General features: G+C 34.9%; 2 protein-coding genes across 5 annotated transcripts in view; one reads left to right on the forward strand and one right to left on the reverse strand.

Moving 5' to 3' along the window:
- Positions 1-2,349: 2,349 nt before the first annotated feature.
- On the reverse strand, positions 2,350-13,181 carry LOC123529364 (zinc finger CCHC-type and RNA-binding motif-containing protein 1-like). Its single transcript, XM_053521586.1, has 7 exons — positions 13,053-13,181; positions 9,184-9,333; positions 8,658-8,769; positions 7,496-7,603; positions 6,376-6,497; positions 5,082-5,154; positions 2,350-3,135 (listed from the first exon to the last, which is right to left on the reverse strand). Exons 2-7 carry the CDS (start codon positions 9,294-9,296, stop codon positions 2,986-2,988), a joined length of 678 nt encoding a protein of 225 aa, XP_053377561.1. The 5' UTR covers positions 9,297-9,333; positions 13,053-13,181; the 3' UTR covers positions 2,350-2,985.
- Positions 13,182-20,568: 7,387 nt separating this feature from the next.
- LOC123528756 (protein MON2 homolog) overlaps positions 20,569-24,717 on the forward strand; it is a 553,363-nt gene continuing 549,214 nt past the window's right edge. For all 4 annotated transcript variants that reach the window (XM_053521587.1, XM_053521589.1, XM_053521588.1 and 1 more), the window contains exon 1: positions 20,569-20,703. The gene's annotated coding sequence lies outside the window, so the exon portion shown is untranslated. The remainder of the gene's footprint in view (positions 20,704-24,717) is intronic.

A 24,717-nucleotide genomic window follows, 5' to 3' on the forward strand; every position in this document is an offset into this window, starting at 1 on the left:
TGAATTGTTACAGCAGGAGTCATAAAGGGAGGTAATCAAAAACGAAGGATTCAGTAAAACTTTCTACTATGTTAATCAATATTCAAACGTTTGACAAATAACAGACAAAACAATATTCAGAAAGAAGATTCAACAAGACATTAATATATTTTATGTTCATAACAGAAAAAGTGGCAGCCACATTCTAAACAAAAGCATTATGCACCTTTTATATCACTAGTTTTCTTGTCGCGGTTCTATCAAAGAGCTATAAAAAATAATTTTAAGCATTTTATACTTCTTTGGTTCTATCCATCATGGTTTAGGAATGCTTTCATACACAGTTCACAATGTTGTGCACAGTGACATAGAATCCAGATCAGGCGAATGACTCGGGGGTCATCTTGACTCCCTTATACTAAGATGTGCACAATTAACATTCAATTGTTAAAATGTTGGTTCAAGGTAAAGGTCAGTGTCACACCTTAAGGTTATCTATAGATTATATATGTTCTATCAGTTATGGAACAATGACTTGAAAAAATAACATTTTATCAGTGGTAAAGGAGTTTAATAACAGTACGTTCCTTATCAGTTTCATCAAATGATTCTGATAACTGTTATTTTGTCAGTAAACGTTAATGTTTTTCCCTTGCATTTGTTTGAATGTCACGATCATTTCTTTAACCTTTACCCTGCTAAATTTCTAAAATGGGCTTGTCTATCATTCAATTTGTGCAATACCATTTTTATTAGGTATGTTCACAGTGAAGGCTGCTCTACACTGGTCGCAAAGGCAAAATCACTTGTCGCCAGCAGGCTAAAGATAAATTTTCGTATTATAATTTAGATCGGTTGCTAGTAAATATTTTGCCTAATGTGCAAAATTGGTCAGATGTTAACTAAAATTGTGTCATTTTACAGACAAAGTCATTGCTTACTGCACGTCATCTCATTGCCATCTACCTATGTGCCAATACTTTGAATGGTTATTAAGTTATGCTCTGAACACAAAACATGATGGACATATTTGAACTTGCTCTGACATAAACCTACAAAACTGGTTAATATGCAATCTGCACATCCTCTCGTCGCCACCTATTTACATGCAAAGATTGCAGTTATATACCTTGAATAGTTATTAAGTTATAATCTAAACACGATTTATGAGGAAAAAATTGACATTTAAGTTTCAATTGTGACCTTGCCCTTTGACCTACCAATCCGGTTCATACACTCTGAACATTGTTTTATCGCCGTCTACATATAGGCAAAGTTTTAAGTCAATTCCCTTGAATAGAAGTATTGCTATTGTATTGTCAGTTCTTTGAAATAGTGCCAGTGTTCTCTCAAAAATAATAAAAGTTTGTACTAAATAAATATAGGTGGGTAATATGTGTGTATGTGTTGAGTGGAGGGGGTGAGGGAGGAGGAGGGGGCAGTGGGTTAAGAGGTTTGGGGGAATGATGAAATAGGATACTAAAAGACAATATCAAACAAGAAGATTTGTTTATGTTTCCGCTTCAAAAATATATGGAAAGTGAACACATTCCATGGTTGCCATGTTTTTCGACTAATCAGAATATTTTGAACACTGCATAAATGGTCAGAAAAGGATCATTTGTGTAAAATTATTAGAAAATCGGGGCAGCACTTTCATACAAGCAGATTTTCAAAGTTTCCACTATATACATATAGGGTAAAATGATGTGAATCTTCATAAAGGGTCAACAATGAAACAACTGTGTGAAATCATTTTAAAACAAGGCCTGCTGTTTCTGACAGGAAGATATCGAAGTTTCCTCTTTATGCATATAGAGTAAAGTGACCACACTCCTGGCAGCCATGTTTTTTTTATCATAACAATTTAAACAATCTTGGTAGAGGGTCACACAAGGAAAATTAGTGTGAAATCAATTCAAAATTGAGCCAGCAGCTTTATACAAGAAGATTTATTAACTTTTCCACTATATACATAAAGGAAAAAGTGATCACTCCCTCTGACAGCAATATTTTTGATGAATCAGAATAATTTGAGCAATTTTGATAGAGAATCAAAGGACCATTTGTGTGAAATTACTGCAAATTTGGACTAGCAGTTTAGGAGTAGTTGTAGTCTGAAGATTTTTTTATTTCTAGCTTTGGTTGCCACTATATGCAACCAAGCAGAACTGTCTGAACAATTTTAAAAGAAGACTTCCCAAGGAACATCCCGGCCAATTTTGATCAACTTCCACAACATAGTTTTAGAGATGTCGTTTGAAGAAAAGCGTGGAGGGATGGAAGATGGACGGATGACTGATAGTGAGTGATCACAACCGTCCACCCCAAGCACATTGTACTCAGGTGAGATAAAAACAAAGATAGGTCTAAACGAAAGCTTTGTTTAATGAAAATCCTCCAACTAACAAATATAAAAACATCTGGATAAGAGTCACATGTACAGGTGCTTTACACCTCGTACACTACACAAGCACATAAGTAAGATTTTTCTGTCTTTAGCTCTGATACTGAATGGAAATTCAAATTGTCATTACACAGTTATTACCTTAAAGCTTTATTATACAAAGAACTGTATCAATTGGTTAACTCAGCATTTATTACAGATAAACTGTGAGCCCGGTGGTTCAGCGGTAAGATACCCAGCTGCAAAACAGCAGATAATGGGTTCAATCTCCCACTTCTCTGCCTAAAATTAATAGCATCTTTCTGGAATGACTTTAAACAGAAGATCTATGCAGAGCACTTTATACTGTGCACACAAAAGAAACTTTTGTATCTTGCACTGTGGTCCTAGAAAACCTAAAATGACATGCTTTCTCTTGGAGGAGTTGCCCATACTGGGATCCAGTCACGACTATAAATAAACTAAAATAAAATACTTTCAAGGTATGTCAGAACGGCCTTTAACATATTTGACTGACCAATGAAATAATGGTATTGCTATGTTCCTTTGAAAGTACGGTACACACAAACACAAATAACCACAAAATAGAGGAATAAACATCAAGTGTCATCATCAATTTCCTCCTCATCACTAAAGTAAGCGTCCTTCTTGTAACGTTTTCTCTTTGGCTCACTGAAATCTTCCAAAGATAAATAGTTAGTGGCAGCAGCATAACTCGTGGTTGCTGATTCTTCTGAAAGCTTCTGTTGCTGAAAACAGTGATACAACACTATATAAGAAATACTATTCATCAGAAAGTATATATTTTACATTTAGATTAAACTGACTGTGTAATATCTACAGTATACAGAGGATCTCTGTTTGTTTCCATGTATTATAGGTCAAAAGATCTTTCACAAAGTGAATTTACATGTCAGTCCACAGCCACATGGAGAAGTGTAATTTACATGTCAGTCCGCAGCCACATGGAGAAGTGTAATTTACATGTCAGTCCACAGCCACATGGAGAAGTGTAATTTACATGTCAGTCCACAGCCACATGGAGAAGTGTAATTTATAATTATAATTATAATACCAGATTTTATATATAGCGCCCTTTTACATGTCAGTCCACAGCCACATGGAGAAGTGTAATTTATATGTCAGTCCACAGCCACATGGAGAAGTGTAATTGACATGTCAGTCCACAGCCACATGGAGAAGTGTAATTTACATGTTAGTCCACAGCCACATGGAGAAGTGTAATTTATATGTCAGTCCACAGCCACATGGAGAAGTGTAACTGACATGTCAGTCCACAGCCACATGGAGAAGTGTAATTTACATGTTAGTCCACAGCCACATGGAGAAGTGTAATTTACATGTTAGTCCACAGCCACATGGAGAAGTGTAATTTACATGTCAGTTAATGGAGAAGTGTGTAAGATTGTGTTCACAAGAGGAGGACAGTTTGATCCTATATGCAAAGTAAACAAATTTTCTCTCTCTTTTATCTCTTCTTTTATTTGCCAATTTTTTGCCAATTTACTTCTCTACGAAGAAGAAAGTATCTAAACTGTGTCCAGATACTCTAGTACCAATTAACTGACAAATTAAAAGATTAGTGATGAAGTTTGCTTCAATATTTTTTGTTTTGTTTTGGGGTTAACGCTGTTTTTCAACAGTATTTCAGTCATGTAACGGCAGGCAGTTAACCTAACCAGTGTTCCTGGATTCTGTACCAGTACAAACCTGTGCTCCTAAAGTAACTGCCAACTTCCCCACATGAATTATCAGAGATGGAGGACAAATGATTTCCGACACAATATCTTTTATCAAATCGTCACGGAGAATATATGCCCCGTCAAGGGATCGAACTCACAACCCCGGGATCCGTAGACCAAGGCTCTCCCTACTGAGCTAAGCGGACGGGCTTTTCGTCAATAAGATATGTAGCAAATGATCCTGCAATATGTGACAATGTTACAGTGTGACATCTCTCACTGGTTTTGCAGAACAGTGGTCGCCAGGTTGTGGTATCCTGATGTATAAATAGTCTCCCATCATATGCCGAATATGGATCCAAAATTCTGGGTATAAATATTTTAGAAGCATAGCATAATGAATAGAAACACCTGTGAAATGACCTTAATGTGGACAATAAAGATACATTCTTACTCAGCTATTACTAGCAGAAGGCGTTAAAAGTTGCAGTCGGAGACTGAAATGGATACATGTGATATATAAACAAATCTGGAGAATACCACAAGCTTGTTTAGCAAGTGCATGAGAATACTGGTTATTTTTTATCATTTTGTTTTGTATCAGCAAAGAAAATATTGACAAATTTTTGGAAAAATGTGACTTTAGTCCTCATTTTAGACTGAATTTGTTAACCCAACTAAGATTTAAATTCATGTTTTTCTTTTTAGTTGTGTTTACTTTTTAGTTTGGTTTCCGCATGTATGTGAAATAGCTCATTGGTCATAATACTGTAATAATATTGTTTTCAGTTTGGTTTTCTTTCGGTTTCAGTGTATATGTGAAATGGCTCATTAGCCATAATGCATACTATTTTCTTTTTCAGTTCAGTTTTGTTTCAATTTTGGTGTAAATATGAAATGACCAACTGGTCATAATGCATTCTGTTGTTTTTTTGTTGTTGTTGTATTTTATTAAAGTTTTTGTGTACATGTGAAATGGCATTAACTATTACCTGATACTGTATAGCTGCTGCCAAACTGTCAGCTTTTGGATCTTCACCTTGCTCATCAGAATCAGATTCTGATCTAAAAAACAAATTATTCATATCAATGTTTTGTTACACATGCTGCAGGATATAACATTAGCAAGCAAAGTCCAAACAACCAAACTTTTTACCTCGAGACAACTGGAATTCAAATTAAAAATCAAAGCCTGCTAGAAATGTGTTTCTATAAATATACAGACATAGTTTCATGTACATGTATATATGATGTTGCATTCAAGATAAAGTGAACAGGGATGGTCTTCAAATCATTTAAATTTGCAGATTAAACTAAATGAGCCGTGCCATGAGAAAACCAACACAGTGGCTTTGCGACCAGCATCCGCACAGTCTGGTCAGGATCCATGCTGTTCGCTTTCAAAGCCTATTGCAATTAGAGAAACTGTTAGCGAACAGCATGGATCCTGACCAGACTGCGCAGATGCGCAGGCTGGTCTTGATCCATGCCAGTCGCAAAGCCACTATGTTGGTTTCTCATGGCACGGCTCAAATTGACATGAAGTAAATGATATCAACATTGCTGTGTGTACATGTTTGATCAGCAAGCACAGGTGGGTTGTGTTTTTACAACCATTTCAATAGATTTGAGACAACCATACAAGAATGATACAGAAAAATCATATGTATAAGTAAGGTCAGGATCAAAGAAAATATAAACTAGTTATTAAGTGGATATTGTGTGGCTAATATTAAAGCTCTCCCCTCCCTCTCCCCCTCTTCTCTCCTCTCTCTCTCCCTCTCTTTCGATGGATCGAGTTAGACGATTGGTCTAAACTGGCTAGTTTATATTAAACTTGGCCTAGATTTCATAGAGATACTAGTACACACTTTGTAAAAGTTGTGAGGAAAAAATATTACAGTAATTGGATAGAAATCAATTATTTTAACTAATTCCACAGCCATAATACAGGATAAATTGGCTGGTTATAGAACTTACTTAGATTTTATTGTGAAACACCTTCTGTATAAATATGGCTGAGATCAAACAAAAAATATTCTAGTTATCAAGTGGACACTATTAATTTTGACTGATTACAGGGTTGTAAGTTACAACTTGTAACACTGGAGATACTAGTTGAAACTATAATAGCTATTGAACTTTACCTAAATTTTATAGAACTACACACTTTTTAAAAATTCTGGTATTGTTCAGAAAACAAATTCAATTCTTACCAAGCACACAATTTCATCCCCCCACCACCTCCCCCCTGCAACCACCTGCCCATAAAGGGTGAAAACTCACAGGTTATAAAAGTCAATTTTTTCCTCCCTTTCTCGTTTCTTTTCCTTCTTTGTTTTCTTCGGCGGAGGTTCTCTTTCACCCAGGATGTTATGAGGACACTTATAGCTCAAATGCCCTTCTTCCTGGATAACAGTTATAATATATATAAATTTTTTTACATGATTAAACGAAGTACAAAATGTACTGATAATAAAACAATGATATTATATCCAATGCTTTAAAATTCAGAAATGAACAAAGTTAACTCTTCTTTTCGCGCCTTTGTAAAAAGTATATGACATACATTTGTATATAAAATCACACACAATATTTAGCACACTTTACCCTTCATCCCCATCATAGTCTATCAGGTACTGATACTGAGATAAGAGTTGTATTAGGAAGTCACGCAATTTGATTTTTTTTTCTTAATTTACATGTATATTTATTTAATTATTATAGTCTCATCAATGAACATATTCAGCAAAATATAACAAGGAAAAAATACATTAAAATATTATTACAAGGTACAATGTTTCATATACCCGCACATCATACTCATTTACAAATGTATAAGAACTAAAATAAATATTAGGAAATCAAAAGCTTACAGACTTTCTACTGTTTCTGACTTGTTAACATTAACAACAAAACTTTGCAATTAACAAAATACAAGTAAATCCCTACATGAAAGCATTACTACTGCCAACAAGAACTGGTATTAGCTAAAAGACTGAAATAGCCTGTAACCCTGACAAATCACATACCGTGAAATGATTAACCCTTATCATGCTGAAAATGATTTATTCTGCCTTTGCGGCCAGTGAAGATCATAACCTGCCTGCACGTTCATGCAGTCTGATCAAGATTTGCACTGTTTGCCATTCAGTCAGGATCTTTTTGGTAAGCACCCCTTTTAACAGTTAATGGTACTGTCCAAACTGAAAGATGGACAGGTTCATAATAGAAATTTAGCGGGGTAAGGGTAAATTTTATATCCCCCTGAAATTGCCGTTATAGTAAAAACCACGAAATCTGATATCCACAAAATTAAAATATTCAAAAATAACATCAGCAACAGTATGGTAATAAGCCTCATGTGAATTATGTTCAAAAGATAGGAAGAGAAATATAAACTTACTCCACATTCATAACACTTGGATTTGTCTGGGTAATTCTTCTTACGTATAAATTCTGTTGCTCGCCCATTGTCTTTAGCTATTGTACACTTGATTGTTCTTCCAAACAACTGGAAAACAAAACAAACACATTGTTTACCAATCTAGTGACGTAAATATTACTATTTGAAAAAATAATAATTAACAAATAATGCGGCAATGCAGTGGTATTGCCATGGTGAAATTTTCTTAGCATGCTGATGAACTAAGTTATCTCATTCTTTAATTAAAGTGATATAGAGTGGAATCCTAACTAAAGTAAGGCTCAAAATGGGATTTGAACTTCTACCCATCTGTACAACATTACAAAAAGTACAAAAGACCAACACTTTAGTTAACAGTGCCACGGTGGAATTTTCTAATTATGCAGATTAATTAAGTTATGCGGAGCTTAACTTGATTCCGATGACCCCATATATAATCTGAAGTCTGATGCATTGATCCGACGTAAAGAGCAGAAACTGTTTTTTATATTTTAAGTAACAGTGAGATTGACTGGACTCCACTGAACACAAATGCAATCCATACCTTGGTCTCACCATAAGCAACCTATAAGCATAGTTTCATTGCAATATCTCAATCCAAACTAAACTTACTCAGCGGAAATGATAAATTTGATGCTGCGCGCCTGCCCGAACAATGATGCACCCCATTCTAATACTATAACCAGTGTTTGTTTTTAAAACCTTGTTAATAATTTACTCAATACTCAAAATGAGGTTTGCCTGATCTTTCCTGTAAGGTTTGGTGAAAATTTGCCCAGTAACATAAGAGAAGTGGCCAAAATATCATAAAATTTGATAAATCAAGGGCAATAACTCAGCTGAAATCACCAAACTGGCAAACAGTGACCATATGACCAAAGACAAGGACCACAATAATTCGAATGTATCTGTATCTGCCACAAAAAACTTGATTGCATAACAACTGTTTTAAAATTACTCCAAATAAAAAAAAAAATCCCAGCCCAAATGCCCATTTTTCCAATATAACTTTTTTTTAGCAGTTTAAGTTTATTTTCTTGTGGACAACACTGACACTGCAGTAACTGTTGTTGTACTATAATTCTCAAAAGGTCAATAGGTCCACCATACATCGAACAGTCAAGTGAAGAACTTAAGGAACCTGTGTTTTGTTGAGTGCTCTCACAGCCTGATATGCCGCGTCTCTCTGGAGAAAAAGTACAAATGCTACACCTTTACTCTTCCTTGTTACTCTGTCTTTCACTATTGTCACCCTGTATAAACAAATAAGTAGTACCTTAAATAATAACAGTCCTTTCTGAGGGGACAACATAAATTATTTCATCTCTGATACTGAAATTTTCATCTTGATAATATATTAGTGTGCTCATATTTTCAAAACTGAAAATTTTATGTAAAACATACTGCAATGAAAATTTTGTAACCTGCAAAAAGCACTGCATTATAAAAAAAAATTCTGCAATAATTTTCTTAAATAAAAGAGTTTTTATTCTGTTTTATTATCATAAAACACAAAGAAACAATAATTTTCAAAAAAAAAAAAATCAAATTTCAAAACATACCTGTATGACAAAAAATTATCAAGATATATAATACACATTTTTTTCTAGTAATTTAAATATATCCCCATTTCACTGGATAAGTTTATTTTCTTATCAATTACTTACTTTACAACTTTTCCATATTTCTCAAAAATCTTGTGAAGATCGTTGTTGGTAAGTGAGAATGGAAAATTTGACACATAGATTGTACTTTTGCTGGGTGCAATGCCGCCACTCATGATTCTACACACATAAAATCTTTCATTTCCAATATTCCTGGTGTAAAAGAATATATCATCATGTAAGTCTGTCAGTAATTTTACTGGGTTTATTCCCAGTAATCTCTTAGTACCAAGAAAAATTATCAGACAGGCTTAATATGGATAGCCTAAAATTCTAGTTGTATGACCTATTGAAGCAATCTTGACGAAAAATGTGCATGTACCACCACCCTAGAGAAATCTAAAATTGTGTAAAATTTCATGAAGATCCATCAATGGATTAATTACTATGTTATGTGGGGAGTTATGGATTGTAAAATAATTAAAGGGCAATAACTCTGAAGTTACTGAAGCAGTGTTTATACCAGGGATCGAAAAATGGGGGAAAATCCCATCTTTGTCTGACAAAAAAAAGAAAAAGTGGCATTTTTCAAAACCAACGGGGATGCCCCTCACCCTTACGGAAATATTATAGTTTTCCGCGAACACTTGTTGCAATCATGCGGCAAATATCAGGCAAACATGCCATGAACACTTTTGAAACAATTGATTCAATGTTCGCGGGATGTTCGTTTGGTGTTCACTTTTCACATGCAAATTAGATTTGCCGCAAACAATGAGGATACATTTGATTTAGTGCCATCCATCTGTCTGTCAGTCTGTGTGTCTGTCAAAAAGTTTGTCTGCACAACTGCTCAGAAACCACCAGAAGAAATTATACCACACTTCACAAAAGTGATTATTGTCACACTAAATAAGCATACCCTCGAGTAACCAGTTTCTGTTATGGTAAGGAAACAGTACGCAAATTCGTGAATAATAATTGTATAAACTCAAACTATTTTACTCAGAAATAACATGAAAATCATTCCTTGTGTTATCCCCACAGATTCAAATCGTATTTTATGTTGATAACTGATAGGCGCTGCCATTTTTAAACATCAACTGGAACTGACTTCTATTTAGACTGGTAGAACAGTTTTCATTACCTTTACGAAATGGTTGAATTAATCGGAATGAAGGTACTGCATGCAATAACAGAGATCTTAGAATATTCAGAATTTCTTCATTTTCTATCTGCAATTTTGACACAAATGTACTGCTATGATTTCATTTGCATACACAAATTAACACTCTTGTATGCCTTGCCAAGGGTAGTTGGAGAATACTGTCTGTATTATCGTTTTGCTAGAGGTGGGTTTCTATAAACCTACAGCAATTTTACCAGGAAGTTTACAATGAACAATCTACTGGTTTCCCAGTAGTTTCTGGACCAAAATTGCTATGTTTTGCCAGTAACTTTCAAACAAGTAGAAACATAAAATTTTCACAGAAAAAAGCTAGGTTCTTCATAAACACCATGCAGAAGTCGTATTACATATGCGTTCATTAACACAAATGTAGAGGCCTCAAAAAGAGCAATCAACTCCATTAATATCTCTGTTATTCTCAGTAGATTTCCGGACCTTTCATTGTAACAGTTATAACCTTTCCGTAAAAGCAAACATTTCTGATTTCGTAATAAATATTCAAAATTAAAACATAATTCTAAGGCGTGATGATGATTTGAAGAGTATATTTCAAGAATTTAATAAATACGCTCATTACAGTTACGTCTAATTACGTTTGAATGACGTTTGTAACTTCACGCTAAAAATGACGGAACGTATAATTGAGCGGACTGGTAATATTACAAAAAAAAAAAAAAGAAATTAAGAACTTTTAATATAATTAACAACTTTAAAAAAAAAAAGAACAAGAACGGTCTCAAAATTGATAGTCTAACGCCCTGACCACTCAGGCACTGCTGCTAAACATTTGATTGATCTACGTTATCATATGTAAATACCCATCTATTTTGGTTCCTATTTTTATTTTAATTGATAATTTACTACCATAGTATATTGGTAGTGAATAAGTCTATTTTTCTGACTTTTAATACTATCGGAATGTTTTAACTGTATCGCCTGCAAATGGGAGCATTAACTGACTGATGTTTACCTTCAAGGAGCTTCAATTTCTGCGCATGCGCACTGTAACTGGAATTCCCCTACAGTTGAGAATCGCTTGTGTAAACAATTACAATGAAGCAAGTTTAAACAACTGGGATATTCAAATAATAAATAAGTTGGTAATGCTAGGTTTTCGCTGCTATGTAAAGGCAACAAAGCTCTAGATGATATAATATTGTTACCCAGATGCTTTACGATGGAATAAAGTCTATACTATACAGCACGAAATGTAAAAGGTCCTGAAAACTACTTGGGTCCGGAAACTACTGGGAAACCAGTATCTATCAATGAATATGACTGTTATCTGTGTACTGATAACATGCTTTGACTGAAACAAATGAGCATGACCTTCTTATTACCCAACAACAACAGTCTTTTCGCGTCTGTAGCCATATAAGGAAGTACCTTTCCTCTCCATTTCGTTAAATTAATTAAAGCTTCTGAACCTGTCTTTCAAGGCCGTGACCTTCTTGTACAAAATGTAAACAATTGGCTGCAACATGTCATTTTTGGGAAGCCTTGATGTATTATCTACCATTTAATGGAAATGTAACGTGAATTATTGAATTAATAAATGTTTATATTATTTCACATTAGAATCTAGCTATTTTCCCCAGGTGCAAAGATAACACTATTTCACAGTAAAACTGTTTTCTCCACCTCCAAGTAGAGCTACTACATGGAGCATTTTTTGGGTGCAGAAGATGACTTGACGTTTCTGAAGTTGGCTTCCACAGTGTTCGAAATTCGCGGTAGTCGGACAGCCCGTGGCTACCAAATTTCAGCTCGGGCTACCGATTTTCCGCAGGCACAAGCCCGACCAGGCTAACGAATTTTCCTAATTTGTTTAAAAAATCATGCTAATTAAACGAGTACTGCGTCCAGACTGAGAAACACTTATGGAATAATTGCTGGTTTTGCACTCTCACGTATTGACAATCAAACACAGTGTCAAAGACGTAACCACAGCGCTAATTGGCTGAATACAATCACCTCTAGCGTAACGGATAATTTGATTAGCTTTCATACTTCTCGCGAAATCTCACAAGTACCTGCAGAAGGCGGAGCTTAAATTATGCTATCAGTGTGTGTGTACATGTGTATTCAGCACTCGTTATTAAATCTTGCAAATTGTCAACAGTCCTAGTTGCAGTAATTGGCGAATGCGGATCCTAAAAAATCGGGCGTAACAGTTTAGATTTTGTTTTGGCAAGGAATGTCATGTCCGATGCTTTTGGACTCTGACGATGCTGATCTGGACTGGAGTATTTAGAGTTAAAATTTTTCAAAAACATGGCAAACATGTACTGTATGTCTTTTCTTCAAACATGCATAGAGAAGTTCGGGCTAGTGAAATTGGTGTCGGGCTTGGAAAATTTCCAATCTGGTAGCCCGAACAGGCTAGCGGATTCAAATCTGAATTTCGTACACTGCTTCCAGGTTATGACGTCAGAAAACAAAACAGTCCGCGAGCTACATGTCATCATGTGTACATGTAAATTTTCCAGTATCAAGAAATGAAGGGTATCACGATTTGAGATTACTCAAGGGTATATGGTTTTCATATCATTGAAACGCTCTAAAGTACTGTAAATGAGGTCTGAATATTTCATATGACATACTGAAGGAAGTGAATTGGTAGAATGTAACCTAGATTTGTTTTCCTTACCCCACCCACTTTCATACAGAAAAGTGACATGCGTAACAATGTATTTACCCATACAAAATATACAATGTTGATTTATGTTAGCAAATAAATTACCGTAGCACGTTTATTCGTTCGTATTTCAATGATGTGAACCAGATTTCATTTGTTACAAAAGTTTACGGAAAATGGTGTAACTTCATAAAAGGGAAATAACCGTATTGCAACTAAATATAGTAATTATCAGGACACATACAGGGCGCATTCGGCATACAAACCCGTGTAACTCTGACTAGATCACCCGAGTTAACCTGAGTGACACGAGTAACAATTGTAGTCCGAACGCTTTATCGGGTAACTGAAAATGATGGAGAACGTTACCTATATGCTAACAGTTCAAAAGCTTCTGAGATGTAACAATAAATAAAGAATGGTTGCTACTTTTAAAACATAATGACTTCATTTTCCAAAATAAACAGCTGATCAGACGAGACAGTATCTCTCGTATCAGAAATTGTGTTGAATTAGTGGTCTATATTTATTTATAATTATGTTTTATGTTTGCGGTATAGTGCTGTTAGTTGATTGCATTTTCGCTGCGTGTATCTTAAATAATGTTTGCATTTTCAATGACAGTGAAATAAATGATATTTGTGAAGAACCTAATATAGATATGTTTGTTGACCATAATGAGGACAGACAGTCTGGTAGCGTTGTTAGAGATGAACTGGTACGTCTTCTGTCAGAGTGAAAAATCAACCTGGATTAATATCAGTCGACGTTTTAGATTCTGGAAACAAGTAACACTTGGAAAAAAATGTCCAGCCCATAATGTTTGATAGACTAGAAATTTCTATTTTATGTTAATTTATACTTTAATTCATTTCTGAAGCAAGAGCTACAACTTATATTAATCCTCTTATGTCTAATCATGACTCTACTACCTCGAACCATTTCAAATTAAAAGGGTGTTTGGTATAATTATTCCTTTTTTTCCATTGTTGTGACTGAAATTCATTTAAGGAAACAGTGGAGACCCTGATCACATGATCTGTTTTGCGGTGTTCAACTTAGTCTGCACTGTTTGCCAAGACCCATTTATAGGACACTGTGCATAATAATCACTCTTGGCGGTAATTATTGCCACGCAGGTCACGATAAGAGAATCTACTTTCCACATTTTAGCTGAATGCCAGTAACAGTTGCTGATACATTTACCATTTTCAACTACTTTTATATATCTTGACAGGTGATCGAATCCGCAACCTTTAGCCAGGGACGTTGATCTATATTTTAGCCATGTCCATTGAAGAAATATGTTACGAAAATGAATATTTTTTTTTAATGAAAATGTCTTTGTTTAAAATGACATAACTGAATTCACATTGCTCACAAATAGCACATAACAAACAGTATGCTTTTTCAAACTTTGTACGTAGTACAGCCATGAAATGTGCTAAATGCTAGTTTGACTTTTCAAAGACCAAGCACCATTTCTTCATGTTGTTCAGTTGGGTCCAACACCATTTCCTACAATCTTATTGCCATATATGACTGACAGTCACTATAATGGTAACAAATGTTCACTCTCACTGGCAAGCTTAGCAGCCTAAGTGCACTTCAATAAGGAACTGACAACTCTACATTCGCATGGACTGAGGTAGACTGCAAATGACCATGGAAGGAATTTCTTCGCTAACCGGATCAAACCCGTGACCTTTGGACTGGCAGTACAGTGCATCAACTACAGAGATAACTAGACAACAGTACCATATGTGTCTGTGGAAAGAAGGTTTGTCGACAAGTAGGGAGGTTGAATATTTTACTTATAACTTCAACATCAATGTGTGGCTTCTTTTGTGGATTTTTGTCCTTATCACCCATAATGTGTTCTTAAGTCTAGATGTTTTTCTCAAAGTTGTCCCTTGTGAATCTAGAAAGAAAACTTACCAGCTTTATGAATCAGATCGAGAACCCTAGAAATATGCTTGACATGGATGTTGCTGTAAGAAGCAGATTTCTCAACCTTTGTGCTATTCAGCAGAATTTACAGAGGTTGGCGTGAATGACAAAAGAGCATTTCAAAGTTATTCTGCATTTAGAAGAAAGTAAAAGGTTTTTAAAAGAACAATGACAGCACGCTTCACTATTCGAAGGCAATTGTCAATATAAATGATTTTCGGTTCTAGAATTGAAAAAATGATTCAAGGATTATTTAACTTGATTCTATGATCTGGCTTTAAAACTCTGAATAGTTTTCAACCCAGTACCGCTCTTAGTTTTGACAACAGCAACTTGACTACAAAAAGGGACAAAACTTTGCCAAAATTAAAGCAAATTTTATGGGACTTGATGTTTTTACCTTACTTTACAATCCTGAAGACATGTGTGAAATTTTCAACCCGATGCCCACATTAGTTTTGGAGATAGCAACTTGCATGCAAACCCAACAATATCTATGCACAAGAAAGAGGGCATAACTTGTCCAAAATGATTTATTTAGGTTATGGGAATTGATGCTTTGACCTTCCTTTACAACACTGGAGACATGTATGGAAGTTTCAATTTAATATCTGCATTAGTTTCCGAGATAATAACTTGCATGCATAACTTTAACTAACTTTTTCTACGTTTAAACAGTGGGGCATAACCTGGCCAAAGTTTAAGTAAGAGTTATTGAAGTTGATGCTATGTTCTTTACAACATGGAAGACATGTGTAAAGTTTCAACTCAATATCTGCATTAGTTTAAAAAAAAAATAACTTGCATACAAAACATTAACCCCAAAATGGGGTCTGACTCAAGTAAGAGTTATGAGGTTTGTGATATGATGATATGACCTTTATTTATAGACCCGAAGAAATGTGTGAAGTTTTAACCAAACATTTGCATTAGTTTGGATATACTAACTTGCATGTAAAACTTAAAACTGCATCTTCTAAGTCCAAAAGGGGCATAATTTTGTCAAAATGCATATTATTGATAGTAATTGCACACAAAACTTTACCAGTTTCCAACGACGCCATGTTTAACGTGTTAATGCATTCGGATACGATCACTCGCCTTTCCCAGCTTCAAGAGGTGGGTAGAATTAGGGTGACACAACTACCATCGCCCGGGTTACACGAGTTATACTCGAGTTATACCCAGGGTGACTCGGGTTAGCTTGAGTATGTATGCCGAACGCGCCCACAGTAAGGAAAGAGTGCGAACATGGCCCTATTTCGCGAAATGGACTTTTTTAGGACAGTACATAATACAAACAAGACAAACATATAACTTAAATATCACAGACATAAAGTTGCAGATATTAAGAATCACCATATGTATATATACATACACAATGCATACGTATACCTTCCAGTACACACACACACACACACACCAAAAAAGGAAAGTTAGTATTAAAAAATTGAAAGATTTGTACTATATGTTCCTATGGATAACACATTAAGCTGAAAGATTATTTCCAGTGGGGTCCATGGGTGAAATTGATATGCACAAAGATAAAAAATATGTGAATAATAAAAATGAAATCCTTTGTCAAGACTTAGTTTGAAAACTGAAGTAAAAGTAGGCTCCATCCAAGAAGTATAAAATACATTATTTTTATAGCTATTTGGCTCCATATGCATAGTTAAAATGACTATAGTAGGTAAAAAAATACATTTTAATACTGATCAACGAAGATAACATCACATTCAGTAATACAAATATGGATCTTCAGACTAAGATTATGCATTTCTTGTAAATGAGATTTGATATTCTTTAAGGATTAAATACTTTCTGGGAGGGCATTCTGTTCTTTAATGCCTATGACATAAAAAGTTTGTTTTATTAAAGAATTACAGTGAGGTAAAACAAAGTTATAACTACTGGAGCGAATGTAAGCCTCTTTACAAAAAGTGAAGTTTTTCTTAGATAAACAGGACTATTTCTGTAGTATATCTTATGCATATGATTCATTCTTAATTGCCTAACTCTATTTCCTACATTCGAAAAATTAACATCCTGGAACTCTTTAAATGTAATTTGTAATATTACAGATTGAACACCTATTAATAATAATACTTTTCTGTAACCATCAGCTCTCTGTATCATCGGCAGCTTAACTTCGGTCGAGTTCGTGCGTTTCCGCGCGCGTTCGGAAATACCACGGACATGAGCAATAAAGAAATTTTACAAAAATCACCAACTTTTAAACGTCCGGGGAAGCAAGAAGACATTAAAATAATTTCAAAATAAAAACATATATAAAAAATTTAAGTTAATTTTAATGTTACCGGATGCATATATCACCCGATGTTTGTGTAAACAACATTTTATAACATTTTGCAGTTTCCGTAATTCGTTGGCCGAGACGGCTATAATAAGGTGCTTTCCTACAGAATTGAAGGCCCACGCTTATAATTAACTTGGTAACAGAGTATTTTCAGTCTATCTTGGTTTAATATGATTGCACAACCAAAATAGGCAAGCAGGGACGTAGCTTGCCCGAAATGGATGTGTAGGCACCATAATCTAGTGGATTCGGGATCAGGCCCCCGCCCTTGATAAAGAATTTGGTATTCATACTTTCTGGGCACATCTCACTTCCTCTCAAGCAGCAGTGGCTAGGCGTCTGGTAACCAAAGAATGCTGTCTAAAGGCCCTGTAATCAATATGAATACTGAAAATGGTGCAAGATTTATTTGTCATTGTTTTTAGAATGACCCTCATATCAAAAGATTTTTTTTTGAAAATCTTTGTCCTTATCATCAATTCAAAAGCTTTTTAAACAACTCGTATATTCTAGGGGTGACATTATTTCATAGATTCTATCAAATATTTTGCACAACATATATCTTCAGAAACATTTTAGTGACAACATCGATATTTTTGGTAAAACCTTTAACAGAGGAAAATGTTACATTGTACACAATATTCATTCTATCAGGAGAAAATAAAGAGTTTCTATAATCTCATATTCGATATAGTTAATGTATTTTTAAAGAATCACCTGAGCTGCTCATCCAAATATTTCATAAATAGTCTATGTTCTCATCCGAAAAACGTAAGTTTTCGTTTTGGAATTATTTTGAAGATTACCTACCATGGATCACCTACAGCCAGTGACAATTAAGAATTCAATGTCGTCTGTAATGGCAGAAATTCGCGGCACATCTGATGTCCTATCAATTCCTTCTTTATTGTGTATAAAAATAAAATGTGAAAAGTAGAACCTTCGGAAGCACCGAGAACAAAGCAAACAGTGAGAATTGCAGACTCGGTTTGATTGAGTCTGTTCATGAGCAGTAATGGAAAATGCAACACTGCCCACGCTCCCTAGCACCGGCTTAAGCAGTATTCAATCTTCAAATCTAAATGAGTTGAAATCAATGATCCCGAAGTACCAGAAAATATAACAACACTGAGATGAAGTCGGAGCGATTTTTACGGCCGCCACACAGCACCTTCGGAAGCATATATATATTCCTATCCAATTCTTCATACTGTCTCGCACCCCTCGGTATAATTTAGGTTATTCTGCAAACGGCTTTGCCATAATTGCGTGTCGCATATAGACTATTACCCTTCGTATGCCCGTTTTCAGACAAACATCTGCATAGAACCTCTGTGAAGAAGTGGATAAGGCTGCTGACACAGATACATGCGGGTTTGAAACCTCGCTTGTGGTGTAAAATTCTTCGTGTGAGGAAGCCATCTATCTGGTTTATAGAATTCCGGTAGTTCTATCCATTAACTTCGCCCACCCATGCCTGAAACAATGCCCAGAATTGCACCTAATGTCTTCCTCCACCATCAAAAGCGCATCAAAGGCGTATAAGTCATTGTATCACCTAGGCTGTATATGTGTCACTCTGGACACACAAAAAAAACCCCTCGAAACTAAACAATAATTTTATACTGTGAATTCAAACAGTGGCCATTTTTGGCGTTGTAGAGCATTATCTCATTATTTTCATTGTTATGTATTTGCTGAAATACATGACACGTCTGTACTTGACACTTAAGAAGCATTCTCATAAGGAAATGATTGGACTATAAAATTTTCATCATTGAAACTTAAGTCATACACCAACACTACCATTTGTGGGTTGCATTTTTAGGCTAATTTGACCATATCAATTAAAAAAAAAATAGTTCTTTGATTTCTTTGACTGACAATATTTTTCTTGCATCAAATATTATCTAAAAAATCTTTTAGAGAATTTTATGCATTGCTTTAGGACACAACAGTTAGGTATTGTGGTTTCCAGAGCTATGTCAGCTTTACTTTTGTGCCTTTCCTCTGTTGTTAATTTTTGCTATTTTCCTTATTTTCTTTACATTTTTTTTGCTAAAATCACATGACAGATCTATTCGTGACATGTAGGTAGCATTTTCATAATGAAATAACAACATGATAGAATTTTTCATGGAAACAGATCATACACCACCACTACAATTTGGGGTCTCATTTTTAAGCTAATTTTGCAGTTTCGTGTTTGACTGAAAATAGTTTTCTTGCATCAAATATGACCCCAACTTTTCTTTTGATTTTTATTCAGCACTGACAATATTCTTCAAGAAAATGTAAGTTACAGACATTTAAAATGGGCCCTGATGTATGCTGCGGCCATTGTAAATATGTCCATTTTATATAGATTAAAGAAGAACAGCTATTTAGTGTGTTGTAACCTATAACATGACACTGGTAAAAATTGAAATCTGGCCAGATGAGGGAGGAAATGGGGTACTTTGATTAGAATTTGATAGAAAATGACATATTTATTGCAATTTTGTTGTAAATGAGGATAAAACACAAAAAAAATCACATTTTCACTGTTTTTGGTGTATTTTTTTCAAAAGCTGCATATATATGCCTAAAGATTGCTAATTTCTGGCAATCAGAGGTAAAAATGAAATATTTAACGGTTTAAATGTGTAATTTGTATGCAGATCAGAGCAGAAAATGACAAAACAAGGCTACAGTTAGGGTAACTGCTTGAAAATTACGTCGCGACAACTATTTTTGGCAAAGTCTGACTTGTTGTCATATGTTACTGAAAATGCCATAAAACTTTAGAAACTGTTGATATCAAGCTAAAACCTCGTATTTTTTCATGCATTTAGATTGCATGTACATTTCAAATGCAACTGGCACAATGTCAGGGAAAAAGTTTTTCTTATAGGCATACAGACTCTAAATAGGAAAATGGCGCAAAAAAAATGGTAGTTGCATAATGGCAGATAAAAATAGTCCTCAGTTTTTTGCTGTGTAGACCTATTTTCCTTATTTTCTTTGCAATTGTTTTGCTAAAATCACATGACAGATCTATGCTTGACATGTAGATAGCATTTTCATAATGAAATAACAACATGAAAGAATTTTTCATCAAAAATGACCCCAAGTTTTCTTCTGATTTTTATTCAGCACCGACAATATTCTTCAAGAAAATGTAAGTTATAGACATTTAAAATAGGTCCTGATGTTAGCTGCGGCCATTGGAAATATGTTATTTTATATGGAATAAAGGACAGTTATTTAGTGTGTTGTAACCTTCAGTTTCCCCCGCCGTCAAAATTTAGTGGTTTCGTTCCCGCTGGCAATTTCGGAATAATTCTGTTATTTTCGAACGGAATATGTTCGGTTTACTTCTGTTATTACCATCATTCGTGCGGCTACGTCAACTTTTGACATTTGTCTGGAACAGTTTTGGGAAGTTTCTCCGTTTTAAAGAGTTTATGGAATATCTTTTCGAGTAAATCAGCAGCCACTAATAACGTAAACTCTTGCTTTCAATTTACTTTGTTATTTTTCTTGCTGTCAGTGTTACTGTACTGAACCCTCTATGACTATGCTGTCATAATCTATTTCCAGTTTAGAGTCATTTTACCTATGCTCGACCAGCCAAGTGCTCGACCACTATTTATAAATGTACATGTTTTTTGAAATAAACCTTTGAACTCACGGTTTTTGTTCATTTATTTCCTTCCCAGCATCCTTGTATGACATCATACATATTTGATCTAGATCTTTAAGGGGCTTTGTTTGTTTACAGACGACAGCTTCTTTGCATCTGTGAAAATACTTACCGTGAATCTCCTCTTGAAAATGATGCGTCTTTCCCGAATTCTTTAAGAAGAGTACTGGAACAACGTATTTTATAGTCTTCTAACCTTTATTGATAATTTGACATAAGCTTATATCTGTAAACTATCGACTTGAAAGTAAAATTTAAGATGTAAACAAACACGCCCACCTCTCGAAAGGTCAAAACAAAAATGGCGCCTTCATTAGTTGCGTCATGTAGACGCTTGAGATAAAAAGATTCACCGCGCCACAAGACAAGTTGGATAAAATGATTATGGACATTTGACTTTTTGAAGTTTTTAGGTTTGTTTGATTGTTAAAACAGTTCGATTTCTTGTTAAATTACTTGATGGATACTGCAGACACACCATTTACCAAAGTTCCTTTGCCCGCTTTTCAGGTAGGTGTTTCTATCTCTTGTTTGAAAGTCTGAAACTTATTGATTTTAAAATCTGAAAACAGAACTAGAAAATATGAAGTTTTGACTATAAAAATATTTGTTTGTTTGATTTTATAATTACCTCTGAAAAAAGAAATCGGTCTGGTCGAGCATAGGAAAATGTCACTTTAAAATTTAGTGTTTTACACCCTATTCATAACTTTATCATGACATCACAGTACATTAGGGGTTCTAATTGACCAATCAGAGAGCTGCATTTTCGAGTACCTGCCAGTTTCCACTTGGGTATAACGAAGTATATTTACAATGAAGATACAGTGACTTCAGAAATAGATATCACACTATTTTAGAAATCAAATTCAGATTTTTCACTGCACATGCCCCAGATGATGCTACAAACAACAAAACTTTGAAGTTTCACTGAAATATTATATCGATTTAATACCTTTATTTTAGTTAAAAGTTTAAGATTTTACATAGGGAGTCTATGATAAAGTCCGAGTAAAATGTAATCAATACCCAAGTGAAATAAGTATCATTCCGCAATGTTTTGGACATGTTAAAATTATGAATAGTATGAACCGCGCTATATTTTATCCTGATCAATGTCAGCCAAACGCTTGAGTGGAAATTTACCAATAAAAGTAGGTCAATTCAGAAACTAAACGTTTTCCACAACCTTGTCAGTTTTTAATTTGTTCCGAGAAAAATACTTGTAAATCTGGTCGAGCATAGGTAAAACGAGTCTACTTTCACAAATTATCTATCTACATCTACATGATTCTTCTAACAATCATTAACGATTATGACTGGAAGGCACTCGTCTGGGCAGTGTTAAAAATGAGAAAACTCATTAGGTGCAAAGAATAAAAATTACTACAGGTGCTAAGTTAGAAACATAGTGAAGGAAGTTACTGCAGATGTACAGTAGCCAGCCGCTCAGCAAATATGTTGAGGCTGGGGCTGGACTGTACATATTGAGGAAGGCCATTCCATAGTCTGATTGTACGGGGGAAGAAGGAGTTCATGTGGTATTGAGTACGGGACTGTGGAATTAGCAGGGCCCACGCTGCCGTTCGCCACTCGAGCCATTTGGCGAATTTGCGATGAAAGTGGCGAAGAAAAATCGCGAGTGGCGAAAATGAAAAAAATCTTCGTAATTTGGTCCGCCATTTTGTTTCAAACGTTCTAAATCGTAACCTCCGAGAAATTATGTTAAAAAACCTTTGACTGGTTCCGATAATTTTATCTCATAAAATTAACTTACTTCGGGATAGTACTACCCAGTCTACGTTCACTTTCATTTAACAATGTGTAATAAACATCTTGACAGGCGAGAATTTGCAATCAATTATCGAGAAAAAAAATCTTTCTGTTTTGTTGACATTATGGCAGATTAAATGTATGATGCCTTTAATTTCCATGGATCAAATAATTAATAAACAAATCGGCAAAATAATGAACGGTTTGATGAATTTTTTAACGATGTCGCCACCGTCGGATCTTAGTAAGTAATTAGTAAAGGTGTTTGCCATGTATTTTTTTGTTTTTGTTTTTTTTTTAATGTCTTTAAAAGTTAGGAATGGATTTGAAATGTAATCCTGTATTAGTTTTACCAAAGTTACCAACACAGAAAATAATAGGTAAGGGTAGATTTCTAGGAAGCACAGAGCACCAAAAACACAGCCCCAGAGCCATGCATTTACATTGTAGGCCCACAACAAAAAGAAGCTAAAATGGAAAAATATTTCAGACGGGTTGCTTCAAACATCCAACAACATTTTAAAATACAAAACTTGCTTTAGAGGTATACGCACTTTCTTTCAAAAGTCCCCCTATATAGCTATAATATCACCATTTGCTTATGGGAAGTGAAAAAAATTTCAACGCGACGCGCATGCCGCGGGAAGGGATACCTCTCCAGCACCCTCCCTACCGTTCCCGAGAAAACAGGTGGCTCCAACTTTTTTCAGCCCAGTGTGGGCCCTGATTAGGTAGTTCAGGTTTCTGGTCGGAGTTAGATGGTTATGGTCGACGTATACATGATTCGTTCTGATTTTGTAAAAATAGATGAGAGAAGATTGTATGCGCCGTTGTTCTAAAGTTTGCCAGTTTAGGGTGTTAATCATCTGGGTTACACTGCTTGTATAATTATAGTCGTTAAAGATAAACGTGCAGCTGTAATTCTCAGCACCTCACACTTGTCTGGATTAAATTCCATTGACCAGTCCCGTTCCCACTTTTCAAGGGCGTACACATCTTTTTGTAGTGTTTGGGCATCAGATGAGGACTTGACTGTAAGTTGTGCGAAAACAGTAACATGCACAAAACCCGAAACATTTCTAAAATATCAAATGCAATACCCTGATAGTTTATGGTAATTTTGAAGTTTCTTTAGCATGAGTTTCGGGGCAGCATGATCTAACCTGACAGTTCGGACTGTGGCTAGGGGTCCTGTAACTGGACCTGTAAACCCAACCAGTCAAGAGGTCTGGTTGCAGCTAGACAACTCTTATAGTATAGGTCTGTCTACAGGTATGGTAATCAATATTGTTACTGAAAATGGTATATGAAAAGAGGAGACTATAATCTGTCTATCAAAAATCGTAGATGACTTTAAAAAGTTTATCTCGTTTTTTTTATTTTGATCCATGTTGTTATATCTATCTCGTTCTATTTTCAAATTATGTGATGATAATCTAAATCTACTAAGAGCAATTCGAAACTTTTTATCTTCAATTATATTTAAGTACTTTTCAAAATTAAATGAATGTTTAAATCTACAATAAGAGAGTAATCGTTGAGAGATTCAAAGTCATTATATTTTAATACAGCATTTATACTTACCATATATCATTATCGCCTGTAACATATTCTTTGATGTGTCTTGTGATGTCAAAATCTTCAAATAATTTGATTAAAATTGTATTATTTTCTGATGTCTGCTTTCAAAAAAGTAAAATAATGTGAAATATTTGAGCCAGAATCTCTGTCAATATTCAACAAAAACACTAAAAACTAACTACAAATACTGCACATTGACATATAACATGTAAATTTTTCACTTAAACAAAGCAAAATGAAAAAAAAATAAATTAGGGGTCAAAGTGTCACTATGAAAAAATTGACAATAGGGGACAAAGTGTCTAGGGGTCAAGGTGTCAAGGGGTCAAAACGTCTTGCTACCATTTAACCCAGGGAAAAACACGAATTCAATGAATTATTAATAGTTTAATTCGCACCCTGAATCTTTCACCCAACCATCGATTTCCGACTATCACTGGGCGGCGATATCATATTCATGT

This window comes from Mercenaria mercenaria, chromosome 13 (genome assembly GCF_021730395.1).
Source record: "Mercenaria mercenaria strain notata chromosome 13, MADL_Memer_1, whole genome shotgun sequence".
In the NCBI taxonomy this organism is placed as follows: Eukaryota; Metazoa; Mollusca; class Bivalvia; order Venerida; family Veneridae; genus Mercenaria; species Mercenaria mercenaria.

Coding starts and splice junctions, on each gene's coding strand:
- LOC123529364 (XM_053521586.1), bottom strand. CDS start 9,296: ATGAGTGGCGGCATTGCACCCAGCAAAAGTACAATCTATGTGTCAAAT. Junction 8,770..9,183: donor AAATATGGAAAAGTTGTAAA/GTAAGTAATTGA, acceptor TTGTTTATACAG/GGTGACAATAGTGAAAGACA. Junction 6,498..7,495: donor CCAAGTGTTATGAATGTGGA/GTAAGTTTATAT, acceptor ACTGTTATCCAG/GAAGAAGGGCATTTGAGCTA.